Genomic DNA, 14,490 nt, shown 5'->3' with positions numbered 1-14,490 from the left:
AATATGACATTCTTTGGAGCATCTGTAGGAGAGGGAGTAAGGTTACAGGTGTTTATATAATGTTGAACATATCTCTTATAGAAAAACCCTACTACATACCTCTTACCACACATAATGTTGCCTGTATATTTCACAAAATCATAACACTGAACTTTCATCCCTATTAGTGGTCCGGTAAATGTAATGGTTTAGACTTTTTCCATTGGTGTTCTCAGAACAGTTCTGCATTCAGTTAGTAGCCTATAGTTCACTGTTATTTCCTCTCACCATACCCTGTCATTATGAACATCATCCTCAAACTGCTTAACTTCCCCTAAAAGTAACCACAATGTAAACACACAGCCAGGCTTAGCAAATAGAGACTGCAGCTTTTCAAGGCAAATTCACATTTCTTATCAAGCACATTCAAATTCAGCCGAAACTGACAAAGACTGTTATGCCAGAGCACTATTTCATCAACATCCTTCTTCCAAAATCACCCCTATTCATTAGAATCAGTAATGCAATGATGTCCCCTTTGAACTTCAGAAGCAGCACATCTTTGGTGCAGAGCTTTGAACGCAGATAGCTGCTCCATTAAGTAGATCATGTATTTACTCACATTGGACATAAAGAGACACTGGAGCAGAAAATAGATGATCTTGACCTTGAATAGCACATTGGTAGCTGCCAGAATCCTCAATGCTGGCCAGGAACTCTGTGTTGGGTGCTGAGTGTTCATCCCTGAACCAGACAATAGCGGGATGGTCACATTTTTGTGTCACCTTCTCTCCCTCTCTCACAGTGGAAGATTTTACTTTGGCTGTCAGCCGTTGTAGAGAGGAGAAAGAAACAGAGATATCATTGAAAATGTTATAGTGTTATGAAAGTGGGCTTTACTTCTGGTATCAAACTCACCTGTCAAAGTTAGTGAAACCCCTGTGTTACTGCTCCATCCATTTGTTTCTTTTTTTTCATTAACGGTCTCAAATCTGAAGTGGTATTGTGTTGTTGCAACACTACTAATTAGGTTATTAATTCTCAAAGTGCAGTTGTGCTCTTTGTTTCCAAGGTATATTGAACGCTCTGTGTATTCCTTGGACATCAAGAGATCGTTGTCCTTCCCTTGACTCCAGAAGTACAAGAAGGTATTTGTTATAGTCTGGTCTGAGGGGTAGTCATAAGTGCATCCAAACACCACTGATGACCCCTCTAAGGCACATGGTTGTAAATTGCTTAAAGTCACCTTCCAATTACTCTCACAAACACCTTTAAAAAACAACACTCTCCCACATGCCTTAAGGCGAACACTAAATGTGTTTGCTTATTGTTTTCTTTAAGCAATGGCTTTTTTCCTGGCCACTCTTCACTAAAGCCCAGCTCTGTGGAGTGTATGGCTTAAAGTGGTCCTATGGACAGATACTCCAATCTCCGCTGTGGAGCTTTGCAGCTCCTTCAGGGTTATCTTTGGTCTCTTTGTTGCCTCTCTGATGAATGGCCTCCTTGCCTGGTCCATGACTTTTGGTGGGCAGCCCTCTCTTGGCAGGTTTGTTGTGGTGCCATATTCTTTCAATTTTTTTATAATGGATTTAATGGTGCTCCGTGGGATGTTCAAAGTTTCGGATAATTTTTTTTATAACCCAACCCTGATCTGTACTTCTCCACAACTTTGTCCCTGACCTGTTTGGAGAGCTCCTTGGGCTTCATGGTGGTGGTGCCGCTTGCTTAGTGGTGTTGCAGACTCTGGGGCCTTTCAGAACAGGTGTATATATACTGAGATCATGTGACATTTAGATTGAACACAGGTGGACTTTATTTAACTAATTATGTGACTTCTGAAGGTAATTGGTTGCACCATATCTTATTTAGGGGCTTCATAGCAAAGGGGATGAATACATACAGTGAGGGAAAAAAGTATTTGATCCCCTGCTGATTTTGTACATTTGCCCTCTGACAAAGACATGATCAGTCTATAATTTTAATGGTAGGTTTATTTGAACAGTGAGAGACAGAATAAAAACAAAAAAATCCTGAAAAACGCATGTCAAAAATTTCATAAATTGATTTGCATTTTAATGAGGGAAATAAGTATTTGACCCCTCTGCAAAACATGACTTAGTACTTGGTGGCAAAACCCTTGTTGGCAATCACAGAGTTCAGACGTTTCTTGTAGTTGGCCACCAGGTTTGCACACATCTCAGGAGGGATTTTGTCCCACTCCTCTTTGCAGATCTTCTCCAAGTCATTGAGGTTTCGAGGCTAACGTTTGGCAACTCGAACTTTCAGCTCCCTCCACAGATTTTCTATGTGATTAAGGTCTGGAGACTGGCTAGGCCACTCCAGGACCTTAATGTGCTTCTTCTTGAGCCACTCCTTTGTTGCCTTGGCCGTGTGTTTTGGGTCATGGTCATGCTGGAATACCCATCCACGACCCATTTTCAATGCCCTGGCTGAGGGAAGGAGGTTCTCACCCAAGATTTGATGGTACATGGCGCCGTCCATCGTCCCTTTGATGCAGTGAAGTTGTCCTGTCCCCTTAGCAGAAAAACATCCCCAAAGCATAATGTTTCCACCTCCATCAAATCAAATCAAATCAAATTGTATTGGTCACATGCGCCGAATACAACAGGTGCAGATATTACAGTGAAATGCTTACTTACAGCCCTTAACCAACAGTGCATTTATTTTTAACAAAAAAAGTAAAAATAAAACAACAACAAAAAAAGTGTTGAGAAAAAAAAGAACAGAAGTAAAATAAAATAACAGTAGGGAGGCTATATACAGTGGGGAAAAAAGTATTTAATCAGCCACCAATTGTGCAAGTTCTCCCACTTAAAAAGATGAGAGAGGCCTGTAATTTTCATCATAGGTACACGTCAACTATGACAGACAAATTGAGGAAAAAAAATCCAGAAAATCACATTGTAGGATTTTTTATGAATTTATTTGCAAATTATGGTGGAAGATAAGTATTTGGTCACCTACAAACAAGCAAGATTTCTGGCTCTCACAGACCTGTAACTTCTTCTTTAAGAGGCTCCTCTGTCCTCCACTCGTTACCTGTATTAATGGCACCTGTTTGAACTTGTTATCAGTATAAAAGACACCTGTCCACAACCTCAAACAGTCACACTCCAAACTCCACTATGGCCAAGACTAAAGAGCTGTCAAAGGACACCAGAAACAAAATTGTAGACCTGCACCAGGCTGGGAAGACTGAATCTGCAATAGGTAAGCAGCTTGGTTTGAAGCAATCAACTGTGGGAGCAATTATTAGGAAATGGAAGACATACAAGACCACTGATAATCTCCCTCCATCTGGGGCTCCACGCAAGATCTCACCCCGTGGGGTCAAAATGATCACAAGAACCACACGGGGGGACCTAGTGAATGACCTGCAGAGAGCTGGGACCAAAGTAACAAAGCCTACCATCAGTAACACACTATGCCGCCAGGGACTCAAATCCTGCAGTGCCAGACGTGTCCCCCTGCTTAAGCCAGTACATGTCCAGGCCCGTCTGAAGTTTGCTAGAGTGCATTTGGATGATCCAGAAGAGGATTGGGAGAATGTCATATGGTCAGATGAAACCAAAATATAACTTTTTGGTAAAAACTCAACTCGTCGTGTTTGGAGAGAATGAATGGGGCCATGTATCGTGAGATTTTGAGTGAAAACCTCCTTCCATCAGCAAGGGCATTGAAGATGAAACGTGGCTGGGTCTTTCAGCATGACAATGATCCCAAACACACCGCCCGGGCAACGAAGGAGTGGCTTCGTAAGAAGCATTTCAAGGTCCTGGAGTGGCCTAGCCAGTCTCCAGATCTCAACCCCATAGAAAATCTTTGGAGGGAGTTGAAAGTCCGTGTTGCCCAGCGACAGCCCCAAAACATCACTGCTCTAGAGGAGATCTGCATGGGGGAATGGGCCAAAATACCAGCAACAGTGTGTGAAAACCTTGTGAAGACTTACAGAAAACGTTTGACCTGTGTCATTGCCAACAAAGGGTATATAACAAAGTATTGAGAAACTTTTGTTATTGACCAAATACTTATTTTCCACCATAATTTGCAAATAAATTCATTAAAAATCCTACAATGTGATTTTCTAGAAAAAAAAATCTAATTTTGTCTGTCATAGTTGACGTGTACCTATGATGAAAATTACAGGCCTCTCTCATCTTTTTAAGTGGGAGAACTTGCACAATTGGTGGCTGACTAAATACTTTTTTGCCCCACTGTATACAGGGGGGTACCGTAGCAGAGTCAATGTGCGGGGGCACCGGCTAGTTGAGGTAGTTGAGGTAATATGTACATGTGGGTAGAGTTAAAGTGACTATGCAAAAATAATTAACAGAGTAGCAGCAGCGTAAAAAGGATGGGGTGGGGGGCAGTGCAAATAGTCCGGGTAGCCATGATTAGCTGTTCAGGAGTCTTATGGCTTGGGGGTAGAAGCTGTTGAGAAGTCTTTTGGACCTAGACTTGGCACTCCGGTACCGCTTGCCGTGCGGTAGCAGAGAGAACAGTCTATGACTAGGGTGGCTGGAGTCTTTGACAATTTTGAGGGCCTTCCTCTGACACTGCCTGGTATAGAGGTCCTGGATGGCAGGAAGCTTGGCCCCAGTGATGTACTGGGCCGTACGCACTACCCTCTGTAGTGCCTTGCGGTCGGAGGCCAAGCAGTTGCCATACCAGGCGGTGATGCAACCAGTCAGGATGCTCTCGATGGTGCAGCTGTAGAATTTTTTGAGGATCTGAGGACCCATGCCAAATCTTTTCAGTCTCCTCAGGGGGAATAGGCTTTGTCGTGCCCTCTTCACGACTGTCTTGGTGTGTTTGGACCATGATAGTTCGTTGGTGATGTGGACACCAAGGAACTTGAAGCTCTCAACCTGTTCCACTACAGCCCCGTCGATGAGAATGGGGGCGTGCTCAGTCCTCTTTTTTTTCCTGTAGTCCACAATCATCTCCTTTGTCTTGGTCACGTTGAGGGAGAGGTTGTTGTCCTGGCACCACACGGCCAGGTCTCTGACCTCCTCCCTATAGGCTGTCTCATCGTTGTCGGTGATCAGGCCTACCACTGTTGTGTCGTCGGCAAACTTAATGATGGTGTTGGAGTCGTGCCTGGCCATGCAGTCATGGGTGAACATAGAGTACAGGAGGGGACTGAGCACGCACCCCTGAGGGGCCCCCGTGTTGAGGATCAGTGTGGCAGATATGTTGTTACCTACCCTTACCACCTGGGTGCGGCCCGTCAGGAAGTCCAGGATCCAGTTGCAGAGGGAGGTGTTTAGTCCCAGGAACCTTAGCTTAGTGATGAGCTTAGAGGGCACTATGGTGTTGAATGCTGAGCTGTAGTCAATTAATAGCATTCTCACGTAGGTGTTCCTCTTGTCCAGGTGGGAAAGGGCAGTGTGGAGTGCAATAGAGATTGCATCATCTGTGGATCTGTTGGGGCGGTATGCAAATTGAGTGGGTCTAGGGTTTCTGGGATGATGCTGTTGATGTGTGCCATGACCAGCCTTTCAAAGCACTTCATGGCTACAGACGTCAGTGCTACGGGTCGGTAGTCATTTAGGCAGGTTATCGTAGAGTCCTTGGGCACGGGGACTATGGTGGTCTGCTTGAAACATGTTGGTATTACAGACTCAGTCAGGGACATGTTGAAAATGTCAGTGAAGACACTTGCCAGTTGGTCAGCACATGCTCGGAGTACACGTCCTGGTAATCCGTCTGGCCCTGCGGCCTTGTGAATGTTGACCTGCTTAAAAGTCTTACTCACATCGGCTACGGAGAGCGTGATCACATAGTCATCCGGAACAGCTGGTGCTCTCATGCATGCTTCAGTGTTGCTTGCCTCGAAGCGAGCATAGAAGTGGTTTAGCTCGTCTGGTAGGCTTGTGTCACTGGGCAGCTCGTGGCTGTGCTTCCCTTTTGAGTCTGTAATAGTTTTCAAGCCCTGCTACATCCGACGAGCGTCAGAGCCAGTGTAGTACGATTCAATCTTAGTCCTGTATTGACTCTTTGCCTGTTTGATGGTTCGTCGGAGGGTATAGCGGGATTTCTTATAAGCGTCCGGGTTAGAGTCCCGCTCTACCCTTTAGCTCAGTGCGGATGTTTCCTGTAATCCATGGCTTCTGGTTGGGGTATGTACGTACGGTCACTGTGGGGACGACATCATCGATGCACTTATTGATGAAGCCAGTGACTGATGTGGTGTACTCCTCAATGCTGTCTGAAGAATCCCGGAACATGTTCCAGTCTGTGCTAGCAAAACAGTCCTGTAGCTTAGCATCTGCGTCATCTGACCACTTTTTTATTAACCGAGTCACTGGTGCTTCCTGCTTTAGTTTTTGCTTATAAGCAGGAATCAGGAGGATAGAGTTATGGTCAGATTTGCCAAATGGAGGGCGAGGGAGAGCTTTGTATGCGTCTTTGTGTGTGGAGTAAAGGTGGTCTAGAGTTTTTTTTCCTCTGGTTGCACATTTAACATGCTGGTAGAAATTAGGTAGAACGGATTTAAGTTTCCCTGCATTAAAGTCCCCGGCCACTAGGAGCGCTGCATCTGGATGAGCGTTTTCCTGTTGATTTATGGCCTTGTACAACTCATTCAGTGCAATCTTAATGCCAGCATTGGTTTGTGGTGGTAAATAGACAGCTATGAAAAATATAGATGAAAACTCTCTTGGTAAATAGTGTGGTCTACAGCTTATCATAAGATACTCTACCTCAGGCGAGCAAAACCTCGAGACTTCCTTAGTATTTGATTTTGTGCACCAGCTGTTGTTTACAAATATACACAGACCGCCACCCCTTGTCTTACCGGAGTCAACCGTTCTATCCTGCCGATGTAGCGTATAGCCCGCTAGCTGTATGTTATCAATGTCGTCGTTCAGCCACGACTCGGTGAAACATAAGATATTACAGTTTTTAATGTCCCGTTGGTAGGATAACCGTAATCTTAGGTCATCCAATTTATTTTCAAATGATTGAACGTTGGCTAATAGGATTGATGGAAGAGGCAGTTTACTCGCTCGCCGTCGGATCCTTACAAGGCACCCCGATCTACGTCCACGATATCTCCGTCTCTTCCTCACGCGAATGACGGGGATTTGGGCCTTGTCGGGTGTCTGTATGATATCCTTCGCGGCCGCCTCGTTGAAGAAAAATCTTCGGCCAATACGAGGTGAGTAATCGCTGTCCTGATATCCAGAAGCTCTTTTTGGTTATAAGAGACGATGGCAGAAACATTATGTACAAAATAAATGACAAATAACGCGGAAAAACACACATAATAGTACAATTGGTTAGAGGGCTGTAAAACGGCAGCCATCTTCTCCGGCGCTGTTTTCTCAATGGTTTGACTGGGGATGGTGTTCTTGGGGTCATAGGCAGCATTCCTCCTCCTCCAAACACGGCGAGTTGAGTTGATGCCAAAGAGCTCGATTTTGGTCTCATCTGTCCACAACACTTTCACCCAGTTCTCCTCTGAATCATTCAGATGTTCATTGGCAAACTTCAGACAGGCCTGTATATGTGCTTTCTTGAGCAGGGGGACCTTGCGGGCGCTGCAGGATTTCAGTCCTTCACGGCGTAGTGTGTTACCAATTGTTTTCTTGGTGACTATGGTTCCAGCTGCCTTGAGATCATTGACAAGGTCCTCCCGTGTAGTTCTGGGCTCATTCCTCACCGTTCTCATGATCATTGCAACTCCACGAGGTGAGATCTTGCATGGAGCCCCAGGCTGAGGGAGATTGACAGTTATTTTGTGGAGGAAAATATTGTTTTTCCTAATCATATTTTTTGTGATTCAATAACTGTTTAGGGTTAAAAAAAGCATCCTACAATTTCCACATTTTAATTTTAATTTTTTATTTTACAGCATGTCCACTGTAGTGGACAACAGGATCATTTGAGTACGAAAAGAGACACATTTGGTAGATACAAATTTTTACAGAGTTCTTACAGATTACAGAGTTTTTATGAACTAAGAATACATACATTTTGGGCTGTAGATTGATTATTATCCAAGAATACAGACATTTTGATTATACAATACACATTAATCATTCTTGAATCCTTTTCCTTACATTTCGCAAGGATAGCTTTACCATTAAAGCTTAACACTTTGTTATGTCCATATCCTTTGATTGGTCCCCTTGAATCCTTTCAGTGTTATTTGAACAATGAACATATAACTAATGTGTAACAGATTTATTTTGGATTTTTTCCTTCTGTCAAACTGAATCCAATCTAGCTTTTTCCTTCACTCTTCATTTTGTTCTTAGTATTTTCTTTGTTAGTGGTGAAAGTCCTGGAAGCAATTTCTCTTTTTGGTAATGCAGAGGAACATCTTGCATTTGGTACATCTCATGTACGTCTTGCTCTTGCAGCCCTTATTTCTGCATCTTTCTGCATGCTTGGTATCCATCATCTCAGGCATGTGCATGGCTCCTAGTCTGCGCACAGATGGCTCTGGTTGTGGGATCCTCATTTTAGATGGTGGCTCATACTCATCCTCACTCTCTTCACAGCTGTTTTCCAGTTCCGGACTCTCCAACAGCTCCTCAGCTAGGAGTAGTTTGAAGTCCAGGTACTGATGTGTGTTCTTGGATGGTCTGTGCAGAGCTTTGCTGTCAGACTGGTATTGTATCCAGGAGTTGGTGATGGCAACATCAAAGAAGTGACTGATCACGCGCGATGTCCACTTCTTGGTCCTGCTTGACATACGATAGAAGCTAAGCATGCGATCACAAAGATCTACGCCACCCATGTTATCATTATACTGCTTAATTACTGCTGGTCTTTTAACCTGGACCAGGTGCTTTTCTTTCTCGGACCATCTGGTACAGATGTCTTCTGGGTCTTTCCCATGTACAGTGGATGCCATGAGCACTGGTTTGTTGTCGAACCATTTTGTGATGGCCAGCTCAGGACTCTTTCTGGCCACTGACACTGATGTTCCTCTCCCTCTTTTTTCAACTGTTTGTCTACTGGCAGCTGGCACAGCTTTGGGACACGGTTCTTCATTATAGTTCCAGTTGCAGGAAGGCCCTTTGCCAGCAATGCATCCAATAGATCTATGGTTGTGAAGTACCTGTCAAAGAATATGTGGCTTCCTGTTGGAACAGATTCAACCATGCGTAGAACTGCTGCAGCTCCAACTCCTAACCTTTGGACTGTAAAGGTATTCTTCCCTTGGTAGACTTCAAAATCAAGCATCAGACCATTTGGGGATGCAAGGACAAAGACCTTTAGGCCAGTAGGGTTTGGCTTGCCGGGAACATATTGCCTGACTGGACAACGGCCTGTGAATGGGATGATTTGCTCATCAATGCAGACCCTTTCTGGCTTTGCAAGGCTGAGACAGCCTTGGCGCACACGATCGAGTATTGGCCTGACTTTCCAAAGAATATCTGCCTTCTTTGTTTCCTCTGTTACAGCCAGGTCATTGACAATCTTGAGGGAATTTCTTATCCTGAAGAATCTATCCCTAGTCATTTTGCTACTTATGACTGGCACTTTAGTTTTGTTGGCCCAAAACATTTTAATTCTGGGATAGCCAAGGCAGGCCATGTGGACTGAAATGCCCAAGAAGATTTTTATTTCTTGTGGCGTGGTGTTCATGCACACTCCTTTGATTTGCAGCTCTCTTTGATTTGTGTATGTTGCCAAATCTTCAAAGACCTTGTTGTCAATGTACTGTGAAAAGTATTCAATTGGACTCCAGTCTGCACGTGTTGTAGGGTCATCTTGACACACAGGAAGCCCAGGTAACACAGGTGCAAATCTGATATGAAGGAAAAAAGAATAATAAATGATAAGTAATAACAGTTTAAATACTCAATGCAGCTGAATTTAAAATTGTGGAACTGCATCAAACATACATACTCCTGGCCCACAGAGGGCGACGAGTTTCCTGTTCATCCCTGTCTGTATCTGTGTCTGTGTCTGCATCTGTCCCTTCAACTGAGCCTTCTACATTGTCTTCCTCTTCTTCATCACCGTTTTGTATCACTGGTTGAAACCTATCCTCATCTCTCTCATCATCTGACAACTCCAAATCTGAATCTCCCTCGACTATTCGGTAACGAATTCTTTCTGCTTCAGTTCTGTTTCCTACGACAATGTGGAGTCATTATTTACATGAAGATAGTCCTGATGTCCACTATAATTGACATTCATAAAATGGCAAATCTTTCAAAAGATACCTAATTTAGTTGCTATCAGAACTAAATATATGATTCCTAACACCTTCATGAACAAGAAAATATATGATTATCATAGTAACAAAACCATAGACAAACAATATTTGACTTACCTCTCATCTTTCCATAAAATGTGCTTGTTCCTATGCCGTCCATTTTGAAAGGAAAGATAGAGGCGGTTCCCGGCCTCCCAGCCAATCAAATGACATATCACTGAAAAGCCCAGGATGTCCTCTGTACAGTACATCAGGAATTAAGAGACTTGCACAAAAGATTCCAAGAAGAGGGATGAAACTCAAATGTCCACTACAGTGGATATAAGTCAATGGGCTGGGTCTCAGGAGGATAATAAATCAAGTGTATGATAACAGGAAGGAAAATAGCACCAAAAGGCTGCATACACAATTCATTCTCAGCCCAACTTCTGCATCGTAGTTGTGACATGGTTATTACCACATCTCTCCATGGTATTTATTTGCATGGTTATTTGCTGATCAGTCTCTCTGGACGCGCTCTACAAGATGGTGAGTAGTGCTGTTTCTCTCTATAGAGTTTCATGTGTTCTCTTTCCTTGAATTGGTTCAACAGTGGTGCGTAGTGATGTACAATCCATCTGTTTAGTGAGAATTTAAAGATAGGATGACTAGATGATTTAGAGCTGTGTCCAAGTTGTGAGAGAACTCTTCAGAGACAAAGACAAATGTTACACCTGCTTTAAGTGAAAACACTGTTGGAGCCTGTTTGATGATTGACTTTGGTATTAAGTTAAGTAATTCCGTTCTCAAAAGAAACCTGTGGTATTTTATATTGAGGTGTTGCAGTTTGATGTGATGTGGCTCTTGAAAACAACCAGTGTGATGCTGGTGATTACTCTCTCATTGCCAGGTGAGTAGAATATATGTATGCTTTGATGCTCTATCATCTTGTGGATGTCAGTACTGAGTTAATAATTAATTATTGATATAAACTGTATACTGTATGTGGCTCGTACGAGATGAACAAGGAACTGATCAGAGGGGATATTTATAATTGTGTTACCTTGATGGTGAAATGTATATGTATATCAAATGTGTATTTATACACTACCGGTCAAAAGTTTTAGAACACCTACTCATTCAAGGGTTTATCTTAATTTGTACAATTAATTTTCCACATTGAAGAATAATAGTGAAGACATCAATACTATGAAATAACACATATGGACACATATAACCAAAAAAGTGTTAAACAAATCAAAATATATTTTATATTTGAGATTCTTCAAATAGCCACACTTTGCACACTCTTGGCATTCTCTCAACCAGCTTCATGGAATGCATTTCAATTAACAGGTGTGCCTTCTTAAAAGTTAATTTGTGGAATTTCTTTCCTTAATGCGTTTGAGCCAATTAGTTGTGTTGTGACAAGGTGGGGGGGAAGATAGCCCTATTTGGTAAAAGACCAAGTCCATATTATGGCAAGAACAGCTCAAATAAGCAAAGAGAAACGAAAGTCCATCATTACTTTAAGACATGAAGGTCAGTCAATATGGAAAATGTCAAGAACTTTGAAAGTTTCTTCAAGTGCAGTCGCAAAAACCATCAAGCACTATGATGAAACTGGCTCTCATGAGGACCGCCACAGGAATGGAAAACCCAGAGTTACCTCTGCTGCAGCGGACAAGTTCATTAGAGTTATCAGCCTTATAAATTGCAGGCCAAATAAATTCTTCACAGAGTTCAAGTAACAGACACATCTCAACATCAACTGTTCAGTGGAGACTGTGTGAATCAGGCCTTCAAGGCCGAATTGCTACAAAGAAACCACTACTAAAGGACACCAATACGAAGAAGAGACTTGCTTGGACCAAGAAACACGAGCAATGGACATTAGACCAGTCAAAATGTGTCCTTTGGTCTGGAGTCCAAATTTGAGATTTTTGGTTCCAACCGCCGTGTCCTTGTGAGATGCGGTGTGGGTGAACGGATGATCTCCGCATGTGTAGTTCCCACCGTAAAGCATGGAGGAGGAGGTGTTATGGTGTGTGGGTGCTTTGCTGGTGACACTGTCTGTGATTTATTTAGAATTCAAGGCACACTTAACCAGAATGGCTACCACAGCATTCTGCAGCGATACACAATCCCATTTGGTTTGGGCTTAGTTGGACTATCATTTGTTTTTCAAGAGGACAATGACCCAACACACCTCCAGGCATTGTACGGGCTATTTGACCAAGAAGGAGAGTGATGGAGTGCTACATCAGATGACCTGGCCTCCACAATCCCCCGACCTCAACCAAATTGAGATGGTTTGGGATATGTTAGGTTTGGGCTTAGTGGGACTATCATTTGGTTAAGTGTGCCTTGAGAGTGAAGGAAAAGCAGCCAACAAGTGCTCAGCGTATGTGGGAACTCCATCAAGATTATTGGAAAAGCATTCCAGGTGAAGCTGGTTGAGAGAATGCCAAGAGTGTACAAAGCTGTCATCAAGGCAAAGGGTGGCTATTTGAAGAATCTCAAATATAAAATATATTTGGATGTTTTTAACACTTTTTTGGTAACTACATGATTCCTTATGTGTTATTTCATAGTTTTGATGTCTTCACTGTTATTCTACAATGTAAAAATAAAGAAAAACCCTTGAATGAGTAGGTGTCTCCAAACTTTTGACTAGTACTGTAGATATCAAATGATAAAATTCAAAGGGAAGGACTATGTTATCTGAGATTACTTAGTAACTCACTCTTTTCGTTAATATAAATACAGAAGTACTGATAGTCTGTTTGTGCACCAGCATGTGTAGAGTATTATATCTAAAGGTAGGCCACAAATAGGAATGCTTTATTTTCCTACATTTAAATGGAAAATTGATACTGTATGTATTTGCATGAGTGTTGTAGATAAGTATGATAACATCACCTGTTTTGTTGTTGTTTAAAGGTGTTTGCGAGAGTAATTGGAAGGTGACTTTAAGCAATTTACAACTATGTGCCTTAAATGGGTCATCAGTGGTGTTTGGATGCACTTATGACTACCCTTCAGACCAGACTATAACAAATACATTCTGGTACTTCTGGAGTCAAGGGAAGAACAACGATCTCTTGATGTCCAAGGAATACACAGAGCGTTCAATATACCTTGGAAACAAAGAGCACAACTGCACTTTGAGAATTAATAACTTAGTAAGTAGTGATGCAACAACATACTGCTTCAGATTTGAGACTATTAATACAAATAAGAAACCGAATGCATGGAGCAGTAAAACATCAGTTACACTAACTCTGACAGGTAATTTTGCTACCAGAAGTAAATCACACTCTCATAACACTATAAAACATTCAGTGATGACTGTTTTTCTTGCTCCTCTCTACCAGGGCTGACAGCTGTAGTCAACCCTGCCACTGTGCGAGAGGGCGAGAAGGTGACACTAACGTGTTCCACAACATGTACACTGAGTGACCATCCCACTATTGTCTGGTTCAGGGATGGAAACTCAGTGCCCAACAAAGAGTTCCAGGCCAGCATTGAGGATGCTGGCAGATACCGATGTGCTGTTCAAGGTCAAGATCATCTCACCTCTGCTCCAGTGTCTCTTGATGTACAATGTGAGTAAATACCACATCTATTTAACGTGAGCAGATCATTTTATGCATATTCAAGCAGCTATCTACGTTCAAAGCTCGGCACCAAGGATGTGCTGCTTCTGAAATGTGTTCGTTAAATTGCGTGTTACAAAGAAAGTTATGAATCTGTTAAAATAATAGGAGGGATTTTGAAAGGATGTTGATGAAATTATGCTCTCGCATAACAGCCTTTGTCAGTTTGGTCTGAATGTGAATGTGCTTGATAGCATGTCTATTTTCTGAGTGTGCCTGTGTGTTTGCACTTATGGTTACCTATAGGGGAAGTTAAGCAAGGTTAGGATGATATTCATGATGACAGGGTATGGTGAAAGGAAATAGCACAGTGAACTATAGGCTACGAACTGAATGCAATGAAAATATTCTAACCCATTAGATTTACTAGAACCACTCATGGGGATGAAGTTCCGTTATGATTGTGAAATATACAGGCAACAGAATTTGTGGTGGGAGGTACTGTAGTAGTGTTGTGGTTCTTACACAGTTTAGTGTGAACCCCTATAACTCCACCCAACACAGGGTTTAATGTTCTCCCACACACAACCCCAACACAGAAGACCAGGACAGGCAAGTATGCTCATGGTAAGTTTAATTTTCAAGTCATGGGTTAATATGGATTGGACCCCGTTTCCCCACCTTTCCCAGACTTTGTCAACATGATAGAGCCTCCCCTCAGGTAGGTTATCC

The 14,490-nt window shown here is 42.6% G+C and overlaps 1 protein-coding gene across 1 annotated transcript; it reads right to left on the bottom strand.

The window, feature by feature from the left end:
- Window positions 1-8,769: 8,769 nt before the first annotated feature.
- On the bottom strand, window positions 8,770-10,494 carry LOC121543852 (piggyBac transposable element-derived protein 3-like). The gene is made up of 2 exons (XM_041853991.2): window positions 10,298-10,494; window positions 8,770-9,766 (listed from the first exon to the last, which is right to left on the bottom strand). Exons 1-2 carry the CDS (start codon window positions 10,429-10,431, stop codon window positions 8,770-8,772), a joined length of 1,131 nt encoding a protein of 376 aa, XP_041709925.2. The 5' UTR covers window positions 10,432-10,494.
- Window positions 10,495-14,490: the final 3,996 nt, after the last annotated feature.

This window comes from Coregonus clupeaformis, unplaced genomic scaffold (genome assembly GCF_020615455.1).
Source record: "Coregonus clupeaformis isolate EN_2021a unplaced genomic scaffold, ASM2061545v1 scaf0053, whole genome shotgun sequence".
Lineage (NCBI taxonomy): Eukaryota > Metazoa > Chordata > Actinopteri > Salmoniformes > Salmonidae > Coregonus > Coregonus clupeaformis.
Note: the sequence above shows the minus strand (reverse complement) of the source record. Positions and strands in the feature narration are given on the sequence as shown.

Coding starts and splice junctions, on each gene's coding strand:
- LOC121543852 (XM_041853991.2), bottom strand. CDS start 10,431: ATGTACTGTACAGAGGACATCCTGGGCTTTTCAGTGATATGTCATTTG. Junction 9,767..10,297: donor ATTTTATGGAAAGATGAGAG/GTAAGTCAAATA, acceptor CCTTCATATCAG/ATTTGCACCTGTGTTACCTG.